Genomic DNA, 23,235 nt, shown 5'->3' with positions numbered 1-23,235 from the left:
CCGTCCTGGGTGTGTCCCCTCCCCCACCAGCCTTAATGCCCTGTGCTGCCCGGTTAGGCTCCGGCTCACCGCGACCCTGCTCGGGACAAGCAATTTCAGACAATGTGTGTGTGTAAAGCTTAATTTTTATGTAAAATGTAAATTATGTGACCATTGACCAACTGCGGCAGAGGGTGTTGAGAAAGCTGACAGATAAAAAAAAAAAAAAAACAAACAGCCTGGGATGTAGAAGGAAATATCTCTCATCATCATCCTGCATCATAAAAATTGTGGTCTCACATCTAAATATAACTGTGTAAACTCTTTCCCTGTGTCTCGTCTCTCAAACTCACCCTATGGATAACGTCGTCAACAGCAGCCGACGCAAATAAATGCTCAGAAAAAAGAGCAAAACCACATCGCACTGGTGAAACAATAGATTTGCCTTTCCAGTTGAGCTGCATACCAAAAGACATGCCTTAGAACATGAGAGCCAGCCTGGATTATACACTGTACCACCTTTTCAGCTTTACTTCCCACAGACCTTTCCAGCCAATGCTTTGCACCTAACTCATTCCTCCTGTCTGCTTCGGTGCCTGGGGCTTTGTCTTCATGCAGCGTGATGATCCCTGTTTAAAGGGCAGGCTTTGAAACCTCCACGCTTTTGCTTCTTATATTTATATTCCATTTAAAAAGTGGTTTTGACCTGATCTGTACATTTGTCTTGCAAGGCAACAAAAACGTCCTTCCCATCTGTGTGTTCACACAATAATCTGAAATCTGTAAAGTTGGTAGGACTTCACAGTGGGAACTTCAAGGTATCATTGGAACCTGCGCATTGATTAAAACTGCCAGATTCTTCCCGGTTGCCAAGGGAAACCTCAAACAGCTAGTGGCCTCACTGTTCTGGGCAGAAGAACACACATAAAACAAGAGATTTTCAGCTCACTCCCTGCACTGTGGACGTGACCTTTAGTTTCCCGTTCTTCCATATTCCGCCACTTCCAGCAAACTGTGGGATATTAGCTCAATGTAAATGTGATGCCTTTCATTTATATTGTTTTGCATAATGCCGCTTGACTTACCGAAGCTTGATGTCCATTGAGGATTTCCATTGGCGAGCTCCTTGTTGAGCTGATTTTACCCACACGTTGCTTCTGTATGCATTACTGCTGCACCTGTGCTTTACAGCTGTACTTCACATCACAGAAAAAAATAAATCTATAAGAAGGGGTTAATTTCAGAACATGGCAAATTTGTTTTGTTAATATGACACAAGCAAGCCATTTGCCTTGGTAAAAAAACAAAGCCTTTTGAGACACAGCTGGCGGGTTCACTTCCAATTGAGTTGAAGAGATTAAATTTCATTAGTCACAATGGGCCGAGTGAGTAGTATTATTATTATAATTTTATAATACTGCCGTTGTTTATAGTAACTTAATTGAGCAGAATGCATGATTTCATATTCATTAAATCTTAAAAGAGCATCAGAAATAAAAACGTAAATGCTGTGCACAATTTAACTGTCTATGTTGCACCCTTTTCCAGTGCAGCTTTCACATTCTGTATTTCCCAGCGTTAATTACAGGGATTTCAACTTGCAAGCTATGGGGCACGAAACAAGCCTCAGTTTTTAAAGGAGATTCACAAGGACCTTTGTTAACCTTAGGAATTTTCCTTGTTACAGCATCTGACATGACACTTTGTTACTTTACAGCATTACTGAAACATTTTAATAACCACAGCGAATCCTTCCTATTGCTGTAATGATATGCGCCTCCCTGCACTCTATTTGGAAGTGTACAAAAAATACACACACATAAACACACAGTCTGAAACTGCTTGTTCCATGTGGGGTCACGGCGAACTGGAGCCTAACCCGGAAGCACAGGGTGTAAGGCTGGAGGGGGAGGGGACACACCCAGGACGGGACGCCAGTCCATCACAAGGCACCCCAAGCAGAACTCGAACCCTAGACCCGTCAGAGAGCGAGACCCAGCCAAGCCTGCTGCACCACCGTGCCCCCCAAAACAAAAAATATCTTGTGTGTGTGTATTTATTATATATATTACTATATACGGGGGGCGCGGTGGCGCAGTGGGTTGGACCGGGTCCTGCTCTCCGGTGGGTCTGGGGTTCGAGTCCCGCTTGGGGTGCCTTGCGACAGACTGGTGTCCTGTCCTGGGTGTGTCCCCTCCCCCTCTGGCCTTACGCCCTGTATTGCCGGGTTGGGCTCCGGTTCCCTGCGACCCCGTATGGGACAAGCGGCTCTGTGTGTGTGTGTATTACTATATATGTTTTGACAAATACATCGATATATTTATTAAATTTATATCATTTATACTTCTTCAATATGCTTTAAATACAAGAACTGCAATAGCATTGAGACTTTTAAATTTTTTTCCATTTGGGGCTAATTTCTCTAAGAATGTGGGCGACATTTCTTTTTTAATGACTTCAGACATCAGATGCCAGAGAGTTAGGCCACCTCCTGAAGAGGAGTTAAAAGGAACAGTCACTCACTTCCTGGCTTCTTATATTGTTGCAAGTTTCATTTTATTTCACAAATGTATTACCAGGATATAAAAGCTATTATACAATTAGACAATGCGCTTTTGAGACATGGAGTGTGTTAATTACTGGATGTGATTTGGAAAAAAAAAGCTAAGCCTAGTTGGGTATTTTGACAGTTTCCACTTCCAGATTTATGACCTGTTATTCTGAAGTGTTTTAGCCATTTTAGAAGGTGATTACACCTGGGACTAACACGGAGACAGGCAACTGAGGTGAAATGGCTCAAGCGTGAGCCATGAGACTGTCAAAGCCAATCAGGACATTTCGGCAAAATAGTCAATATTCATTACAGCCTCCCATTGATGTACCTGTAGCTTTTCAAAAGCATTCATATCTCAAAAACAGTCTGAAAACCCTATATACAACACTTCTACATTTTAGTCTTGCTTCTTCATGTGACAGTGCACCAATTACTCAAAAAGTTTGTTCTTTCATAAAAATAATAACATGCTTTGACACAAAAATGAGCCTGGTAAAACTATATAGACAGGCGAGAATGGGGAAACCACTGTGACCAGGTTTATCTGTATGGATTTTTTTCTCTGTCAAATGTGGAGCAAAGTGGCAATGGACAAGTCAGATCTATTTGGGTTCATTGTACTGTGTTCAGCGAAAACTTAGTACATGAAAATCCGTGGTATTGATGGCACAGGATGACCTACTCGGCAATGTGTTTTTTTTTGATCCGTTGGAAAGCACTCGAATCACATTTACATTTGCACATAGAGTACACTTGTGATAAGCACAATTAAGTCACAAATTTTCAAAGATGTATTTTCAGCTTGTGTTGTATTCCATGTTTAAGGGATGAAATTATCAACCTTTGGAATTTAGTAGGGACTTGTGGAGACAAGGTGTTTTAATTTGATTTTATTTTAAATTTCTGACAAAGGTTACACATGCTTAAGGGAGGAATCAACCAGCAGGATTGTTTAGGAGGTTTTGGAAATTATATATGAAGCCCAATGTATGCTTCAAAACAAAGGCTGCCAGTAGAATGAATTTAACATAGGCAACTGAGGCAGTGTATTCCTGCTACATTTCTGACTATGCGGAAAACCAGGAGTAAACCAAGTGTGCATCATACAAAGCAGACATTAGAAAAAGTTAAACTTGAAAAAGTATTTCACACTACAAACATTTGGTTTGTCTACAATAGTTACATTAACAACAGTAAGAGAATCATGTTACTCAAGAGATACTGTCAGGTAGCAAGAAACAATAGGGTATAGTATTTTTTGACAATGTCTCCACCTAGAGTCAAGTTCCTGTATAGCACTAAAGCTTCTGTACTAATCTACACTTGGCTCATATTAATATGACTGTTAGGTAACTTACAGTGCTCAAAAACAAACAGCCAAGCACAAGAACAGTTGCTTTAAAAAAAGAACTACAAGTACTTGTCCAAAAAATCCATTTCAGTCAAAAAAACTACACCAGCTTCGATTTAGAATATGCCTTTTAATATTCTGAACCCTAGCACCGTTAAATAGTTTTAACTCAACAAATACATATAGACACATCTTTCCTATTAATTACATCTAACACACTTAAATGTCAGTAAATAAAAGACCACAATCTGCTAGGTAACCAGCTGGTGGGTCACATTTGCTTTTCACTGTCAAGGCAAGAAAAACTCAGCAGGGAAAGACAAAAAGTTTTTGTTTTAAATATAATTATAACATGAAACCCTTATGTCCCTAGTGGTGGTTTAACTGTTGTGACCATCTCTGGCTTGCAACAGGCTCAGACATGCGTTTTCCAAATTATGTTATTGCTTTAGTTCTTTAACATAAGACGTAGATCCATTCATCCAAAATCCATTAATGGCACACTGTGATGGAAAAGTTTGTGTTGCAGTCTTTATTACTTTTTAAAAACTATAAATGTCCATTTGACAACCTGTCTTCACAGGGAAAAAAAAGCTTCTGTGACAGACTTACAAGAACAAAACATGTTTTACACAAGGACTACAGAAAGATTTAAACTTATGTACGAAGGTAGAGAAAGTGGTTTACTTTCCCTCAAAAGGGAAAAGGCATGTCTACAGCATTACACCGCTTAAAAGAGACTGCATCTGTCAAAATCTACTTTCTGTTTTTCAAACTCAAAGAGAACAAAACATCTGCAGGAGTAATGCACCCCATCTCCAGAACTTATGCAAAAAAATGTAGTTCACATTGGGGAAATAGTGAATGGTGTAACACATTCCTACTGATGACTGAGTTTGTTTATTTCTTGGATAGGTCTTGTAATACAGTGTTTGTCCTACAGGACACTGCCAAAAATGCACAAAGGCATAAAGTGCTTGCATTGCAGCCCCTCAAACCAGGCTGATTTCTGAGGATTCTTTTTCCTGAAGTATTCTGAAGACGCCATCCTTTTCCCGCTTCTTGCGCTTTCTGGTTTGATCTGAAACACAAACACAAATTGTACATAGAATGTTGGTAATGAAGGTAGCACGTAAAGGGGTGATGAAGGAACTTTTTCCTCAAGTCCCACTTTTTTCCCCCCCACTGTACCTCAGAAAAACTAATATTGCAGGATTCACATTAATAAATTACATGTTTTGTACCTATTACAAAGGTATTTTATACAATGGCATTGGAAGTATAGCAGGTAGTTTGTTACTGAACATACGTTGCAGATCACTGCGGTCCAGCAGAAGTTCCAGATCTTTGTCACTGATCACCTTTTCACTGGTACCTTTTACTTCTCTGAAAGAGGACAAGTACCATGATGACTAACAAATCACACAAAATAAAAATTTGACACCAGCTGCTGTTTTATAAAAGGTGCTTTGTTACCTCTGGTAATCTCTGGACTTCATGAGTTCCATCAGCTCGGAAAGATCCAGACAGCTTTTTGACTGTTTAAGCTCAGCTTGGCCACCCTTGAACTTATCTGCAGAGACAAAACCCACAGTGAATAAACTGGATGGGAAGAAATTCACAAACACTTTGACTCAGTGGAATGTATAATGGCATAAACATGATGTGAAATGAGGTACTACCAACTTTTGTGAATAACCATCTTCTCCAATGTTCTCTTGGCAGTTGCCCTCTCAAAGATTTTCTGGTCGATAGTGTTGGCAGTAATAAGGCGGTACACAACTACAGGCTTTGTCTGCCCAATCCTGTGGCATCGATCCTGGGCCTGAAGATCTGCTTGAGGATTCTGAAAAAAACACCTGCTTTAATCACTGAAAATGAGCAAAAACCAACAAGCACAGAAGTTCTGTTAGAAATCTGTGCGTTAAGGGGCATAGTGCTTGGCCTACCCAGTCACTGTCGAAGATAATGACCGTGTCAGCAGCTGTGAGGTTAATGCCCAAGCCACCTGCTCTTGTGCTCAGCAGAAAGAGGAAAACATCTGGATCCGAAGAGAATTTGTTCATCTGAAAAACAGTGTGATGACAAATATTACCATCTCATACACGTAGCAGAAAAATACTGATGTGCGAAAATTAGTAAACGCGTGTCAACAGGATCTAACTCACGTTTTCACGTCTGTCAGCAAAAGACATGCTGCCATCAAGGCGGCTGTACTTAAAGTCTCGCAAGTAACAGTAGTCCATGAGAATGTCCAAGATTGAAGTCATCTGGCTGAAAATAAGAACCTAAAAAGAGAAATAATATGTAACTGAAGTGGAACTTATTTTTCAGAAATAAGCACCTTTTGCTCTCATTCAGAGAGATTATAGGCAGAACCAGTACTATTCATCCCATGTTAAAATTTAGGCCACCACAGATTAGTATTCTGAAAATTCACCCATCTCTCACATCACACTCTACCCAGCTTTTGGACTCAGCCATGGTAACATTGTACCTGGACCACTGTAACTCCCTCAGTATGAAGCCTCTACAACTGATCCAGAACTGACAAGAATTATGTTCAACCTGCCAAAGCATTTCTACATGTCACCTGTCCTTGTCTTGCGGAAGACTCCGGAAAGTTCATCTAAGGGGGAACCCTGGTCATCTTAGCAAAATATTCTCCTTTGAAGAATCTTTACTTGTTCTGTTCAACTAGTTTTGCACCTTGGTTACCTTTGTGGGCAGTGGTGCCAAGACATACATACATACATGCATACATACTCCCACCATGTCAGCTACTGACCTTGTGTCCTCTCTTCTTCAACTCTGGCAGCATCCGGTCCAAAATAAGGAACTTCCCTGAGGTCTCAACTAGCTGTTCATCAATCTAAAAACCAGGGAAACAAACTATGATGAGATGTGACTTTACATATCATGCTTTTATTTAAACTTAAATGCCTGCAATGGTTAAATGGTTAAATAAAGGTTTCCATAACAGATAACTGAATATTTTGACAGTTTAAACCAACAGCCAGTGAGTCTTGATTTGCATTATCTACTACAAAGCCCACTGTATTTTATTACTTTTTAAGCTATACATTATATTTGGTCACAAACTGAAGCTGATATTCACCCTTTAACGGCACTCTCTTTTCTATCAATTCAGTAAAATCAAGTACCGCAATAAATTACTTTCTATGGTTAAATGGGGAGAGGGAGACATTGGGGCACCTTGTAGTCCTGTGTGACAGGGTCCAGTGGGTACTCGATGAGATATGGATGGTTACAGCACCTCTTCAGGAGCATCAGGATGTTCTGGAGCTTCAGGTGGATCTGTGCATCCAGGGGCATCTGCACTTCAATTACAGGATAGCTTCTGTTGGAGGACAACCATCGAAAAAACTCAAAATTTAGCATCTGTCCCCATACATCACCATCTCTGTACCTGCCAGTATTAACAATATTGCTAAGTTTGTAATCTTGCAAATCTACTGATGTAGAAGAAACAACGATCAAGTAAGGTGGGAGCAATACCCTTAGGCACTGAGCAGTTTATTTTAGACATCAGTGTCTAAAAGGAAGAGGCAATACTAACTAATTATGGCCAGGAGATAGGGAGGAAAAGACTATTCACAAGCACAGATTTTTTTCAAACAGGGTAAGGGTAGGCAAAGATAAGCACATGGCACAGACCTCTGCTGAATTTCTGCCTCCTTCTGGAGTTTCTCCAGGTACTTCTCCAGATCATAGGGGGAATCATTTGCCGACTCTGAGTAGTCTACCACTTTTCTGCTTCGGCGCCTTGGCCGGCCAGCGGACGTGACATCGACAGGCAGAGTTTCCTTCTGAAGACCAAGAGTTACACCACAGCCATATTGGTTTATTTTGCCCATGTCACTACTGCCTGTAATTGGCTATGCCCAGATGGTTATTCACATACTCCTAGATGAGAAAACTTTTGAGTACAGAAAGTAACATTTACACCCTGAACCTACTGAATACATGAAGTTATCCATCAAGTTTCAGATTTTTTTAACCTTTGTATTTCTACCAAATTTTAAAAAAACAACAACACAAACAACTGGATGTCCAGTTGAGGCTGGAGAAAGCAGTACCTTCTCCTGGCCTAACATCTTAGCGATGGTCTTGTTGACTATGGCAGTGTAGAGGGACTCCTGCTTGGAGGTAAGTGGGGCATAGACCACCATCTCCTTCTTCGGGGGTACCTCCAAAGCCACATCAGTCTTCAGCCTCCGCAGCAGAAATGGAGTTAGAATCTACAAGCCACAACACTCACATAATTATACATGAAAAAAAGTTTCCAGCTTAGGAAAATCCTTATGGGGGGGAATGCAGTCCTTACCTGGTGAAGCATATGCAAGATATTTTGCTCTCGCTCATTGGTAACAATATTTTCCACATCAGAACTGATTGTACTGATGTCAAACCAAGACTCAAAGCTGTGAAGAAGAAAATGTCAAAAAATTTGACAATGCATTTCCCCCAAGTTACTTAGTATTTAAAATTACTACCGCGTGATCTGCAGAAATAAACTAAACGCTATATTGACAGTTAGGCAAACAAGCTAATGTTGTGTTACAATACCATTTCCCATGCTCGCATCAGTGTCCCCATGCTCCCAACACCCTGCATCCTAGTACCTCTTGAGGTCATCAAAGACATCTGGAAGCAGGAAATTAAGCAGTGACCACAGCTCTGCCAGATTATTCTGCAAAGGTGTGCCAGTGAGCAGTAATTTGTTGTCTGTAGGGAGGGTCTTCAGTTCCCGCACCAGCCTGCAGTTCAAATTCTTTATCCTGTGTCCTTCGTCGACAATTAGATACTTCCACTGGAATCGCTGGTCATTACAGAAAACGAAGGAATGCTGGTTTAGCATCAGACAAAAACTGACAACTGATGACGTATCATAGTAATTACAGCTATTCTGAAATTGAAGGACCTAGATTCAAATCCCACAAAATTTGCCAGCCATACAAATAAATGTAAAACAATGATGCAGATGACTGATTTGTAGACCACTATGAATACCTGCAGGTACTTGCGGTCAATCATGGCCATCTCAAAGGAGGTGACAACTACTGGAAAGATGTTGAGTGGACCCTGGGGTCTACGGATCTTCTTGATAAGGTTAACCCGCTCTTTCTGGGGCCCATGGTAGAGTAGTACAGAAACCTGAAGCACAAACATAGGTCCGGCGAAGGTAAAGGACTACATCCTTAACCCAAGTCAGAACAGCATTACACAAAAGAATTCAGGGAGAGATAAATTGATTGACTGTACTGCACAGTTTCCATGCCAGAAAACTGAATAAAGGCGCTCCATATGTCTGATGGACTTACTTCTGGTGTGAAGCGCTTAAATTCAGAGATCCAATTGGGTAATGTGGACAGTGGTGCCACCACTAGGAAGGGCCCAAGCACCTTCTTCTCAATCATCATGGCAATATGTGCAATACACTGGATGGTTTTTCCAAGGCCCATTTCATCCGCCAGGATGCCGTTGATACCGTTCTCCCATAGCATCTGCATAAAGTGGGAGGGATAAAGTTAGTTTTACCAAATACAGTTTAATTCCTACAGCTCATTAAGGCCACAAACACCTGAAGATTGGCTTTTCTATTGGCAATTTTTGGATAGTAGACACATGCCTTGTGCTTCAGCATATATATTCTCTGAAGTGCAACACAGCAGTTCATGATGACAAATTCAGCAGCACTGATATAACTAGAACTATTCACCTAGACTGACCCACAGCTGCAGCAGGGCACTTTACAGTATGTAAAGAGAACACCTTAAAGTCAGTTTTATGTTGGTCAGTTAAAAAAAAAAAAAAAAAAAAAAAAAACAAAATGACAGCAATAATTTTTTTTTTTTTTTTTTTACATCATACCTTCTACTGCACTGAACCTAGTAATCATGTACATAGGATTTTATTAGGAGACTTGCCATCAGCAAAGCATCAGTGTCCCAAGCTCTGTTACCACACTCACCCTCAGCCACTCAATGCCCTCCACCTGGTACCATCTCATGATGCCCCCTGTGAAGAGGTGAGGTTGTTGCGCGGGCACAGGCTGCCCATTCACGAGGCGTTCTGGATCCAGCATATGCTTTGCACTGTCCCGGACTACCTCTGACAGGCGACTTTTGATTTCTGCATTGGAATCACTCATCTTCTCAATGTCCTCTGCTTCCAGCTTTCTGGGCTTTGGAACTTCCTCCTAAAATGCAACAGAAAGTACCTTAAGCAAGGAAGATAAAGTGAATAAAGTGCAATTTGAATAATTATTTCCCCCCCATCAAGAAACCAACACAGTACTTTACCTCAACTTTAGATCTTTTGGCCTTTGAAATAATTTCCTAAGAGAGAGAAGAGAAGGCGGGGGAGTCACTTGTACATTCATACCGATTTGCTCTTCACAACTCCACATCAGCATATGGAATAAAAACCTACCTCTTTGGACATCACATCTGCAATTCTGTAGTCTTCCTCTCGTTCACGTTTCTTCCTTTCAACTGAAAGATCAAAAACAGTTCCAATTTTTTCCTTAATCGTCTCCTACCATTTCATATCCATCAAAAAAAGTAATACATGGCAAACTGATGGTTTTTAAAAAGTCATACCTTTGTCTTTTGTCTTTTTGACACCCTAATAATAGAGAAGTGGGAAAATAAAATAAGAACAAATCATGCAATTTGTCACACAAGGCTCTAAAGTCTATATTTCAGACTCTCAAACAACCAAAACAAAATCCCATCAAATTCATTCTCTTATGTGCTGTCTGCAGAGCAGCATTTTCAGAAGCTGTAACCTGACACCCAGTAGTCAGTCCCACATAAATAACTGTGTGAAAGGATTCACCTTTTCTTTCTGCACCAGGGCTTTCTTCTCAAGCCTTTCTTTTCTCATTTTCTCCTAAAGCCAAAAACATGGTTTTTATAAAAATAATAAAAAAAAAATGCTGTGATACTTTCACCAACGTGGAAATAAGTTACATACACATAATATGACCTGTAAGTTGTGGTTTTTCTGGATTCCCAAAGGAAATCAGGAAGCCACTACAAGGTAAATACAGTCTGGACATATACAAAAACACAGTTCAAAAACTAAAGTCAACCTATTAACCTTACCTCCTGCTGCTGCTGTTCCATCTTAGTGAGCAGAAATTTAGAGTAAATGTTGCTTTTCTCCAGCAGGTGCTGCAGTCTTCTGAACCGCATTTCATTAGTATCCTTCTCCCATGACTCCCTAGCCTTTGCAAGAAACACAGGAACACATACTGTGATGTCAGCCCCGCTTTTGACAAACAGCAACAAAGCAACAGAATACAAAATCTATAGCTTGCAATGGGTTATAGACTTGTAACACCCAATCCTACTGGACCAGTGCCAGACAAAAACAACTGCTTTACTATGTCATTCAATGACAGAATTCTATATTTTTTAATCAATAAGCTGTGACAATGGTGCCTATAGTTTTCATGGTTAACTGCTATTGTTCCCTGGACAGATTTAAATTAAGTTACCCACCTTTTCCATCATCTCTTTTTCTTTTCGTTCCCCTTCCTCCATTAAATGTTTCTCTTCCTCCTCCATTTCCTTGGTGATTATGATTTCTTCCATCTCCCCATCCGCATTCACGCTTGAACTCTCTGAAATAATGGTGAGAAACGTCTCACTCTCAGAAGGTTTTATTTCATATCGCATCGTAAAAACAGGAGTGTTTGCTCACCGCAGCCGAGCGCCTTACCCTCCATGGCAGTGCCTTGTGGCTCCTCAGGCTCGTTGGGCTTGGGGCAATGGGGTGACACGCTGCGGGTTTCGTTTTTTGTGCTGTAATTAAACCATATCAGTTATGCACGACAGCATCAGCCGCGCATCTTTATCAATTATCCACGTCTGGAAATTATGCAAACTTACACCTCAATCCGCAACATGTCATCAACACTACAAGATGTCACAGCTGTTCCGACAGCTGAGGCAAATATGATTCTCTCATCGGGAATTAATACGACAGCACCGACTCAGGAGAGCGTATGGCTAAAACACGAGAAATAAATGTCACACAAACTTTTCACAGTCTTCTTTACCTCAGAAGAGATGCGAGAATAAGACCTACAGGACAGTGGCCCTCTTGAAGGTAAAAAAATAAATAAATAAACAAATGCACTTGGCTTGCAAGTGATGTAAAAAGTCAAAATTTTGGCAGCCCTCAGGGTGCAGTTTCCACACACACACACACACACAAACACACACTCTCTAAAGCTGAAGGAACAGTTCCAAAGTGTGCCTGAAATGAGCTGAAAGCTGTTTGATAAAACTGCAGACTAATACTAAAAAAGGACATGAAGGATTGTCACTCAGGGCTGCGTTGTGTGTGTCAGCCCGCCTGTTATGTGTCTCCTGTGTGACACTGAAGGTGCGAGAGGAATAACTAAACTTCACATTTATTTTAATTTAGGATTACAAGCCAAGTTTGTCAAAGTCAGAGTTCCACGTCACTTGTGAGTTCTTCTTGTGAATGTAACCCCTCTCCCGCCTGCACCGTGCAGCTGCGCAGCGGGCCCGACGTGCCCACGAGCAGCGGCCTTGCCTCGCGCACTGAGAAGAGCGCGTGCCGGGCGGACATTTACTCCTGAGTCCTGCCCACCTGGAAACGGCGCCGTTTTACTATTATTTGTTATTTCCAAAATTCTGCCGCAACTTGTGATTTGCAGAAAGAACGGATATAATAATCTCCAAGTTACGAAGCCCCCATTTATATTTGGGTTCATGCCAAATTTGAAATTAGTCACCAACACAATCGTAACCGTATTTAAAGTAAAGCAATACAAGTATTTTTAATTTCGTTAAAAAAAAAAAAAAGCACCATACTACTCAGTCAGTGCAAACGCCGGTTCCAATAGAATAGACTGGGAACTAGCTTAGCTAAACAAGAGACTAGCAGAAAGTATCGAGAGGACTGCCTGATTAATCATGTCATGAAGCTGAACGAAAAAAAATGCGACAAAGTCTGTCTAGCAGTCAGTCAGTCACCTGTTCATTGTGGGACTCCGAGGGTCGAGGACAGCAGCACTGCAGTTGGTCTCGCTGGTGAAGCCACGCTTGTCGCTTCCAGTTACTGTAGTTACACGCGGCTAGCTACAACACTATAGACAAACCGCTGCCGATTAAAAGGTTTGTAAAAAATAAAAACATGAACTAAGACCAACCCAAACAAAGTACTGTTGTTGTAACGTGGGGGGAATTGTACTATAGTTCAACACAGACAACACACGTCTCTTTCCACTCCTCGCAAACGCGCGCTCTAAGGAGGACTCTTCCAAGACATTTCGCGCCAAAGGTGGACGAAACCACTGATGTTTTAGGGGTGTTTCGTCCTCGATTTTTCAAAGTGCCGCATGATTAACACAACTAATACAAATCAGTTCGGAAATTTTCAATGTGAAAGACTTTTTGCACATGTCTGTATCTTAGTTTTGTTATTAAATGCCACAGAAATAAAGCCCTTAAAAGACTGAAGATGCTTATCCCCCTTCCTAGTGAACCGCGCAAAATCAAAGTATTAGTATTTCCCGCGAACACTGTGTTATATAAAACCACTTCCTCATGTTTGGAGGAGGAGGCGAGGCTTTGAGGGGGGAGTTGGAGACTGGTGCAGACAGCGCAACTCTGTTTAAAAATTAACGACATAAGTAATCACAGTTAATCCGAATCCTGCAAATGATTTTTGATAAAGTTCCGCATGAAAAGATGTATATCTAGACCTTAATTCTCGTCGCTTACTGCACTTTCTTATGTTGTTGTGTATTGTTTTCTTGCCTGGTAATGCAATTTTTTTGTATTTCAGTACATCCAATATGTAAGTTTGCAGCATGGCTAACGCGAATCCCTTACGGAAAATCTCTAGGGAAAAAAACGTAGTGGAAAATGATTTTCATTAGTTTTGTTATTTTTTTTCCCCCCTACACATTCCAATCGGAGTGGTTCCAAGTCACAAGAGAAAATATTATCGCTGTTTTTATAGTGGATTAATTACATAAACTAAATTGCATTGGATTTTTTTTTCTTACCACAGGGGGCACCACAGGATCATCATAGAGTAAACTGGCGTTAGTCCCATCGAGCCACGTTCACCTCACTGCCACTGGGCTGCTGGGTTGGCTGAAGGGTTCACTTACTGCTATGTACTCCACTGGAAATCTAGAGGAAGAAATTAAGTGGGAAAAAATGGAATCATTTCAGCTAGTCTAACATTAGTAGAAATGTACATGGCTTAGGTGTGGGGAAAACACCACTTGAATGATGAGTTACTTCTATTACTACACTGGGGGTAGGAGGGTATGCGAAGGATTATGGTGATGCTGGGTGATGCTTCTGATGTCTTAGCGCTGTGAATCGAAGGTTGTGCTTCAAAGTTCCGGGGTTAGGAGCTCAAAGCAATTCGTGCTGTACCATCCTTCAGCACAAATGTGAAATTCTAAACTGTTTAGCAAATGGTGTAACAGATTATTATCGACTGTGTAGTTATTAGGTGCCGTATGACAAACTTGGATGCAGCGGTGCAAAAAAATGTTTAACACGAAAGAATTTTACAAAAGCTTCGTACATAAATAAAATTATAGCTTTGTACACTGTAAAAAAAAAAAGTAATCGCCTTACATTTCAACATATTGAAAAGGGTATTAAGAAATTTCTTTTAAGGAAACATCATGTAGAAAAATTAATAATGACAAGAAATTCTGTTCCGGAAAACACTGCACAGCTGACAGACTCTCAAAGATGACAAAACTTTATGTTTAATGCTCCATGTTAAGCTTAGTAAAATGCTTGTTTTCTTACCCGAAGACACCTGTCTTAGAATCTCTGTCCATTTTCTGTCATCCTTATCAGCCTTTTCCTCGGCATGGATTGATGCCTGTGTCTCCTCTACAAATAAACCACACATCTGAACACCAATTGGGACAAACAATTTTGTGCAAAACCCTTTTTCTTCTTGACGGTCAGAGTGATATACTGTCTTCATTCTGGAAATTCTATACCCCTTTGGCATATCAGAATCATTCTGTTTGGTTAATTTTGTAGTTGCTTGAACCATGGCTGCAATGGTGAGATAACTATAAATATAATTTCTTTCATGCACATGAACCACAAATCTGGGTTCTTGAGGCAATCCAGTAATTCCTGGACCCTTTGTCTGTGAAGGAACAACAGCTGTGAAGCAGAATGTACACATGGAATCACAGAGGCGACTTCCTTGTATGTAACCAGGCCTCAGGGGTTAGATTTTATTTGTAATATTCATATTATGACCAATGTTTTATTTTAAAAACGCTACCATGTAACTTATAGGACTTTCCACATACTAATAGCTTCAGAAAACAATTGTCCATAACACGAAAGGTGTTCTGCGACAAAGGGTGTCCCTCATAGAATGTATTACCAATAAAATGCAAAAAAAAAAAAAAACACCGTAGACTTGTACAAATTGGAGGGTTTCAAGCACATTTCCTCCTGACTGCAAAATGGAAAGTATGTGGCAATGGATGATTTTACTGTCACAGTCCAGCCTCACTGGGGACTGTTGCTCCATAGACAAAAGTTGAAGCCCACACAAGCCCTGACATTCCTCGTGGTGGATAAGCAGGGGGATACGTTTACAGAGCAACATTGGGATGGAGGACACGACTCCTTGGGCAAGTGTGCCTTATCTGCCCCCCCCCGAGTTCAGTGTGTGTTTTGTGTCGGGTTTCCATTCAGCATTTCACTGGCTAGAGGGGTATAGCTCTCACTTAAAAGGTGACAACAATGTGAAATCACAGTGGAGGTTATTAAAGAAGTCAACAGGACATGGTAGACATTTTCTTTTTGTACCAGCATTGAGCTAAAAGTTAAGAAAAGCAAGGCTGCTCAGTATAAGTCAGAGCAATATTCACAAAACTTACAACAAAATGATTTAACATTCAGGAGTTTCTAACAAACGAAACTTTGATGTGAATAAAGACCTTATTAGCATTTTTACCAATATTTTCTCTGCAAAATTCTATGTCGTCTCAAAAAATACATACTGGTACAATCAAAGAAATTCTAATCAAATTATGACAAATTTAAAGCTATTAGTTGAATAGTACTATTCACCGTTATCACTAAGTAGGATATGCATATTATTTAAACAAAATAATTTTTTTATCACTTTCCACTAATGAAACAATGATTTGACCTCATCAAAGATTGTAAGTCTTGAAAGATAATAGCATTTAACTATATGAGCACCTTGTGTTGAATAGGTTATTAATTTTTTTATGTGATACAGTATTTTGGCCAATAAGGGATATAAACACAGTTCATATGATTTGAACGGTCCATTTTTACAGAGCATTGCACAGCATTTCCCTACAATACTTCTCTCCAACCTCCTAGTCCTGATCTTTTAGTCCTAGTGAAAAAAAGAAAAACTTCTTCATTTACTTCTATATTTCAAAAATAATTTCAGATACTCATTCTCTATATCTTAAAATCCCTATACCCTAAACTAACCCTGTTGGGTGTTATGTGGTAAGATGATGTTAACAGTAAGATGTAATGAGATACGATGGAATTTACAGCAAAGCCAAATCTTACAAACACAAACAGAGATAGTTTTCAGTAAATGAGAACATTGGCTGCTGCTCATATTGCCTACATTCCTGGGTTTCAAGCACAGGCAGAACTATTTAAAACTGTGAATGTTGTGTGGCTGTGCGGTGAGAGAAGGAATAGGGTCCACAGAAATGCACACAACTGTTTATCTAGCACTGTAGAGCTCGGCAACCTACGCTGTTGCGCAGTCAAAAAGCTGATGGAAAGCCGGAAGAGGTCTCTTTCTGTGATAATTGAAAAGAGATAAACAAATTAACTAAGTAAATATGTAAACAGTAATACTAAACACAAAGTAAATAAAATACATGCCTAGCATGGAAACTAATAAGAGTGGTGTGTATTTTGTGATGGGTCATTGGTGGGTCACAAGGCTTGATTGCCAGCAGTAACATTTACATTTATTTATTTAGCAGATGCTTTTCTCCAAAGCGACTTCCAATGATCTCTATGTAGCGTTATCAGTCCACACATCTTATTCACCAAGGTGACTTACACTGCTAGATGCACAAGGTTAGGCTAGAATAGGGTTTGGTTGGGGTCACGGTGTGGTTATGGTTAGGTTAGGGTAGCATAAACCTTAGGTACAATTAAGTTAAGGTTAACATAGGGTTTGGTTATTGTTAGGGTTAATTTAACGTAACAAAGCTTTAGTTTAGAAGGCAAATATCAGATGAATCCAAGAGAAATACTTTGACACTGAATGGTTTGTTTTCTACAGTGCTCTATCAGCTGCTGGTCTGGTATCTCTAAACCAAACAGAAGTGTGGATCCTGAACTTGGGGAACAACAAACTCCATACAACAAAATTCTGGCGTCAATGAACTATGATTTTTGAACGCTCTGCAAAGGACTGTCAATGTGTTGGTTCAGGGAGCCCAACAACTTATTCAGCATAGGCAGCGTGTGCACATTTCTGGGCTGTACCCAAAGGGATGGAGATGTGGTGGTAGTACACCATGGGTTATCTAGAAGGTTATCGCAAAGGCTCCTCTGGCACTCAACGGGGGAACTGAACCATCAGCCCATTTTCATCATTTCAGCAAATTCGTTATGTGAGTCATGTACTCCTTGGGGCTTTCTTCTCCTTCCACCACAAAGGATATGGCCTCTGAAGGGTCCTATTTCAGGTGATTGCCCCCCTCCTTTATTGCAGTCTGTGAGGGAGCACAAATTACAGTCTGTGCGCCAGGACAGTAACATTTCCGACACTGCTGTAATTCTACAACTGTAGACACACGTGCTTGTTGAAAGGCTGTGTCTAGTCCCGTGTGTCTTTTTGCAGTAAATGCAACCAAAGGGCCTGCTTTTTGTTGTCCACACTGTACGTTTTTTAAAGCAAGTATTGCCGTTTTACTGAAATATTCAACCGAGTATTCTAATAATCACTTTTCCTACTTCTATTTAATTTGTTTAACTGACAAAGAGTCTCTTGTTTACTGAGCCGCAATTAAATATGCATCACATTTCCAAAATTTCAGACTAGTTAGAAACTAATTACAAATGTAGATTCAACCAGAAACAATACAGCTATTTAAGGTATCTTTCTAGACATGACTTGACTTTAAACTAAATTTTCTCTGAAAGGCAACCGACTGTTTAGATCATATAGGTGAACAGATTTATTAATGTATTGCCATAAGATGTGTAGTGACCTTTTTTTTAAAAAAAAGGACCAGCTTCTCCATATAAACTTGTAAAAAAATTTTTATGTGGAGAAGTCCAAGCATATTCAGTATTGCACACATAGAGAAACATATCCTTTTAAAAGTTAATTTCATTATGATTTACAGAAGAACTGAATTATGCTTCGGATATGAGTAAAAATCTCTTTGTCAGGGCTTTAACTGGTCAGCTGTGAAAACAGTCTAGTGGGTCCACCCACCTCTTGTTTATATTTGAAGAGGCACAAATACAGGGAGACATGCAGGCCTGAATGACTGCAAGGCTGGTGATCTGAAGCAAAAAAAAAAAAGTCTCTCTTTTGGCTGTAGAAACTCAGTAGATGCAAATGGTGTAGAAAAAAAGGCTAAAAAGCAGGAACCCAGGTAAAAATGAACTCGATGAATATGGATAAAGGCCTTCTGATCGCACGTATCAGCTAATACAAAAAATATTGTCATAATTGTGAAAGAATGAATTGAATGTATTTTTTAACAGGGATTTCTCTTTTTTATTTCCTCTGGATAGATCATACATATACAATAGGGCATTGTGTTGGGTTATTAGTAAAAACACACTTACATACATTTGATTGATTAACTAATTGAAAAGAAGAAGTGGTGTAAAATATCACGTTGCATGTCATCAGGGGCTTTTCTTTACGCCTCTTCTAAATCCTAAAGCCTATAGTGCAGAGATGTAATTCAGACAGACCTAGAAATATACAGACACTGCAGTCATTGCCTTGGTCTGTAGTGTGAAATAGAATAACGTAGCATGTCTCTTGTCTTCTAATGCTTGTTTTCTGTCTGAAAAACCTGTTACATTGTTGAAATGTTGAGGTAATCTCCAGTGGAGTTGTGTCATTGCTAAAAAATGGCTGTTGCTCCATCTCTGCACTGAGGGGGCCAGTCCAGTCATGTTCAATATTTCTGCTTAGCTCCAATACCCACTGTGACGCACTGGCAGATTTCTTTAAAAACAGCCAGTATGTTTTGTAGTAACAGGGACATAATAAAGTTAGAAGCATCACCTCAGTCATGAAGTAGTCACTCAAGCTTTGAGAAGGTCTTACATAATGAGTTGAACACTTGTGTGCATAAAGCACAAGATCACAATAAGGACTCTTGAGGCATGTTCTATGTGTGGTGCTTTGACCTGTGGTGACAGAATGGCCTGAATGCAGGCAGAACTACTTCATGTATGTCAGGATTCAAATTATAAACACAACTTCACTGGTTAGAAATTTGCAAAGCTTTGTTAACCTGCACCTAAAAACATTTTAGAGTCTCTGCTGCAAAGAGCTGGTAGCAAAATGGTTAAAGCTGTTGCCTTTTGACCCACGTATCACAGGTTCCAATCCATCTACAGCTGCAGTACTCTTGAGCAAGGTACCTATTCTCAACTGCTCCAGTAAACCTGCCCAGCTCTATCAAGGGGTAAAGAATTGTAAGTGGCTTTAGATGAAAGCATCAGCTACATTAATAAACATAATGCTTCAGACTCAGTAGTTACCATGGTCTATACTTCCTGTACAATCCTCCATTGAAACTTCAGCAATAAAAATATGCAAAGCTTTAAATAAAGCATGTGAACGATTTGCAGCTAAAAACATGTTAAATGGCCAAGTTCTCAGATTCTTCAAGAAGCAACAAGCAAATTGCCTTTAATGGGTTAAAGTGCTATTTTTAGGCTAGTCAGCATCCCGTTGCTTTAATGTTGAGCCAGTAATTGTCTTAGAACGATTCCAAGAAAATCAAGCAGATGCATGCTCCGGATACCCTCTTGCATACTATCTGCTGCAGGATCAAAATTAAAGCCCAGAATGAAAATGGTGACAAACAGAGCAGCCCCAGATGTGTTAGGAAGGTGATGTAAGTGGTAGACATCAGGCTGTTAGATGTCAGGCAGCTCAGTGGGGGTTCCATTGATGTCTCTGTTGTGTTTTCCTCAATTGGTGGAAGTGGTGGTGAGGGTTCACATCAGGATAGCACTGCTCTGTCTGTTTGTACTAGACACTACAGGGACCAGGGCAGCCGAGAGGCTGGGGTGGGAAGTTCTGGGGGAATTCAGATCGGTGAATGTTCTGCATCAAACACACATTTATAGTCCATATCTTGACAACCTGTTTTTCGTGTTTGAACAAAAGCGTCTTCAAATAGATGGAAACAATACAAGAGCAGCAGCAATGAACAAGTCACTAAGTCAGATGCTTTGGAAGCAAACACCTTTTTGAGTGCAGAAGGCACCTTAGTGGTTTTTAAAATGAACCAAGTTTATCCAGCAGGTAGGGGCCATTTTCATTTGATAAAGAATTCTTTAATCCACAAGGTCTTTCTATGATTCCATTAGTACAAATAAATCAAAGGGAAGAACAAGAAAACTGGAAGTACACCTGGTTTTATTTACTTTGGGTTTTTCTCCACTACAGCAATTTCAGTAATGGGCCAAGGCACTTGGTGCTGAAGTCTGTTTGAAACATTTCCCCTATCACTAGTGCTGTTTTAGTGCTTTGTCTCCTGAAAGTCTTGGGAACACAGTGGTATCCACTCTATCTGCTCATCTAAACTAGTGCATGCCATCACTTTTGACCCACAAACAGACATCCGATGACCAGTATGACAAGGAACTTGTGGAGCCCTGTAAAGAGTAAGGAAGGGCATCAGAACCAAAACTGGAACTGGGTATAAAACATAAGGTGGAATGATAAATTGGCTGAACTGTTTTTGGAAGTGCAGTGTTTGGGGGGAGTTATAGACACCTTTTCTGTCATCCGTGTTTTCTTTCTTTGAACACCATCTCACACAAAAGCCTGCTATTTTCAAACCAACCTGCAGACCTTTCATGTTCTCCTGGTTTGCCATTTAATTACAGAGTACCGGTACAGGTCTTACAGGCTGAAACTTGTTAAGATAATGATGCCTTTTCCACCTGTTTGCTGAGTGCATTAGCCTTTCCCAACACATGACATAATTCTGATACTACATTCGCAATGCTCAGGATACTATTTCAGTTTTCTTTGCATTATGTGATTATATCTCCTTAACATGGTCCACATGTTAGTTGAGTCATGTCTGCGAAGTGTATGTGATTATCTGTCTTGTCCAGACACTCTGAGATATTACAAATAAAAAGTAAGTGATTGATTATATTGATTCCAAATTATGACATTTCCTAATATTTACATTTACATTTATTTATTTAGCAGATGCTTTTCTCCAAAGCGACGTACATCTGATAATATGGTACTGAAAATTACTAAGCACTTCATTGTTTATAGAGTACAAATGATATCACTAATAGAAACAGTGTAACCCAACACATATTGGTATTTTACAGCAGAGTTTTAGCAAGTGAGGTAAGATTTTAGTGTATGTGTATTTCATCTCCGAAAGCAAAATAAAACATTATGTCCATAAGAAGTCATCTATGAATGTCACTAATGACCTAAAAAGACCTACATTACAAACGGCTGGGCCTTACAGGATAGTCAAATTGGCTAAATCTTGTTTTTTAAATTTAGTTTTCAGTTAGACTAAGTTGTAGTCATCTCAGTAAAGTGGAAGATTAAGAGATATTATTGGATATGCTTATATAATAGTTCAATAGTTTACAAGGAGGACCCCCACATTGCCATTTCAGAAATACAAAACAGGAGAGAAAGACCAGAACAGCATGCTACTTGGTTGCTGCGTCTCTTCAAAGTCAATATTATATAACACTCAGAAATAATCTCTACTGAACCTGCAGAGATGGTGCCCTTAAAGTTCCAAGACCAACAGAATACTTTCAAAACTTCCTGTCCATAGCTTCCAAGCAAACATATTATTTTGCCAGGCTTTCGTTGACATGTACTGATCTCTTCTCTCTCTGGATTCTGTGGATAAGAATGTATTTCTTTTGGCCTACTCTCCTGTGCTCACATTGTACTGGTTTGCTCATGTGACAGTGCAGAAATGTTTTTTTTTTTTGCAATGTCCCAAACTGCGAATGATTTTTTGAAAAATACTTTTTTGTTATTAACCAAGTCAGCGTTATCAAAGATGAAAAAAGCAGCAGAAATTAATAAGAATACATGTCGTTCCTGCAAGAAGACAGTATTTGCTGATGCAAGGGAAGGGTAAATTGTTTTACATCTCACATCACATAACTTTTCTCTCAGAGCACAGGGCACTATAGGTATAGTGCAGCGGTTAATGTTCATAGAAAATGGGTGCTTGCATTGTAACATCAAATAGATGATGAAACATATAAACAGAACAAGTGAGCAGTAAATCTGACAGTTTGATGGAAAAGGAAAACATCTAACAAAGAGACAACAGCTGGCAAAAAAAGGGATTATTGGCTCAGCAAACTGTAAACGGACAGATGACATTTTACATACTAATTAAGGGGGCTGGCCAGGGTAAAAGGTGAGGATAAACATAGAATAATACTTAGTAAAGTACAGCTGCAGCTTCTCAGATTGAGGGCAGGTTAGTGTAGATTATACTGCTGATACACTGAGAGTAAGCCTTTGAAGACAGAACTAAAAATGTACCCCATCAGGCAAGCACACTGCAGGGCTACTCAGATTTCATTTCTTATTCAGATAGATAGAAGAGTTCAAACATTACTCCTTACAATTTCCTTGTTTGGAAGTTGTTGTACAGTGGCATATTGAGTAGGGCTGCTCTCTTACAGTGCTTTCATGGTGCAAGAGGTTGTGGGTTCAATCCCCATTCCATATGTGGACTTCATATGTTCTTCCTTTGTCTGTGGGTTTCCTCCTGCAGTCTGAAAACAAGCTGTTCAGATTCCCCTGTAGCATGTGAGTGACAGAGAGTGTCATCTACTGATGTATGGATGAGTGACCCATTATAAGTAGTATATTTACTTATTTAGCACACACTTTTCTCCAAAGCGACTTACAATGGATTCAATGTAGTGTCATCAGCCCACACACCTTGTTCACCAAGGTGAGTGGGCTGACATAGAGTTCATTGGAAGTTCCTTTGGAGAACGAACACACACACACACACACACACACACACACACACACACACACACAC

General features: G+C 39.9%; 1 protein-coding gene across 1 annotated transcript; it reads right to left on the bottom strand.

Moving 5' to 3' along the window:
- Positions 1 to 4,016: 4,016 nt before the first annotated feature.
- On the bottom strand, positions 4,017 to 13,226 carry hells (helicase, lymphoid specific). Its single transcript, XM_018766145.2, has 23 exons — positions 12,923 to 13,226; positions 11,637 to 11,719; positions 11,417 to 11,538; positions 11,018 to 11,140; positions 10,749 to 10,802; positions 10,511 to 10,535; positions 10,341 to 10,402; positions 10,211 to 10,246; positions 9,880 to 10,107; positions 9,230 to 9,412; positions 8,919 to 9,062; positions 8,531 to 8,727; positions 8,233 to 8,329; positions 7,985 to 8,146; positions 7,563 to 7,714; positions 7,101 to 7,245; positions 6,673 to 6,756; positions 6,053 to 6,172; positions 5,834 to 5,950; positions 5,571 to 5,730; positions 5,361 to 5,457; positions 5,194 to 5,270; positions 4,017 to 4,965 (listed from the first exon to the last, which is right to left on the bottom strand). The coding sequence occupies exons 1-23, from the start codon at positions 12,928 to 12,930 to the stop codon at positions 4,877 to 4,879; spliced, it is 2,565 nt and encodes an 854-aa protein (XP_018621661.1). The 5' UTR covers positions 12,931 to 13,226; the 3' UTR covers positions 4,017 to 4,876.
- Between the last annotated feature and the right edge of the window lie 10,009 nt (positions 13,227 to 23,235).

The sequence above is a fragment of the Scleropages formosus genome, chromosome 8 (assembly GCF_900964775.1).
Source record: "Scleropages formosus chromosome 8, fSclFor1.1, whole genome shotgun sequence".
Classification (NCBI taxonomy): domain Eukaryota; kingdom Metazoa; phylum Chordata; class Actinopteri; order Osteoglossiformes; family Osteoglossidae; genus Scleropages; species Scleropages formosus.
The sequence above is the reverse complement of the archived record's forward strand: the minus strand, read 5'-3'. Positions and strand labels throughout refer to the sequence as shown.

What these genes read in the sequence shown, in the direction of transcription:
- hells (XM_018766145.2), bottom strand. An exon ending in ACAAGGCACTGCCATGGAGG is followed by an intron (nt 11,539 to 11,636) that starts GTAAGGCGCTCG and finishes CCATTATTTCAG; the next exon opens with AGAGTTCAAGCGTGAATGCG. An exon ending in CCAAAAGATCTAAAGTTGAG is followed by an intron (nt 10,108 to 10,210) that starts GTAAAGTACTGT and finishes GTTGCATTTTAG; the next exon opens with GAGGAAGTTCCAAAGCCCAG.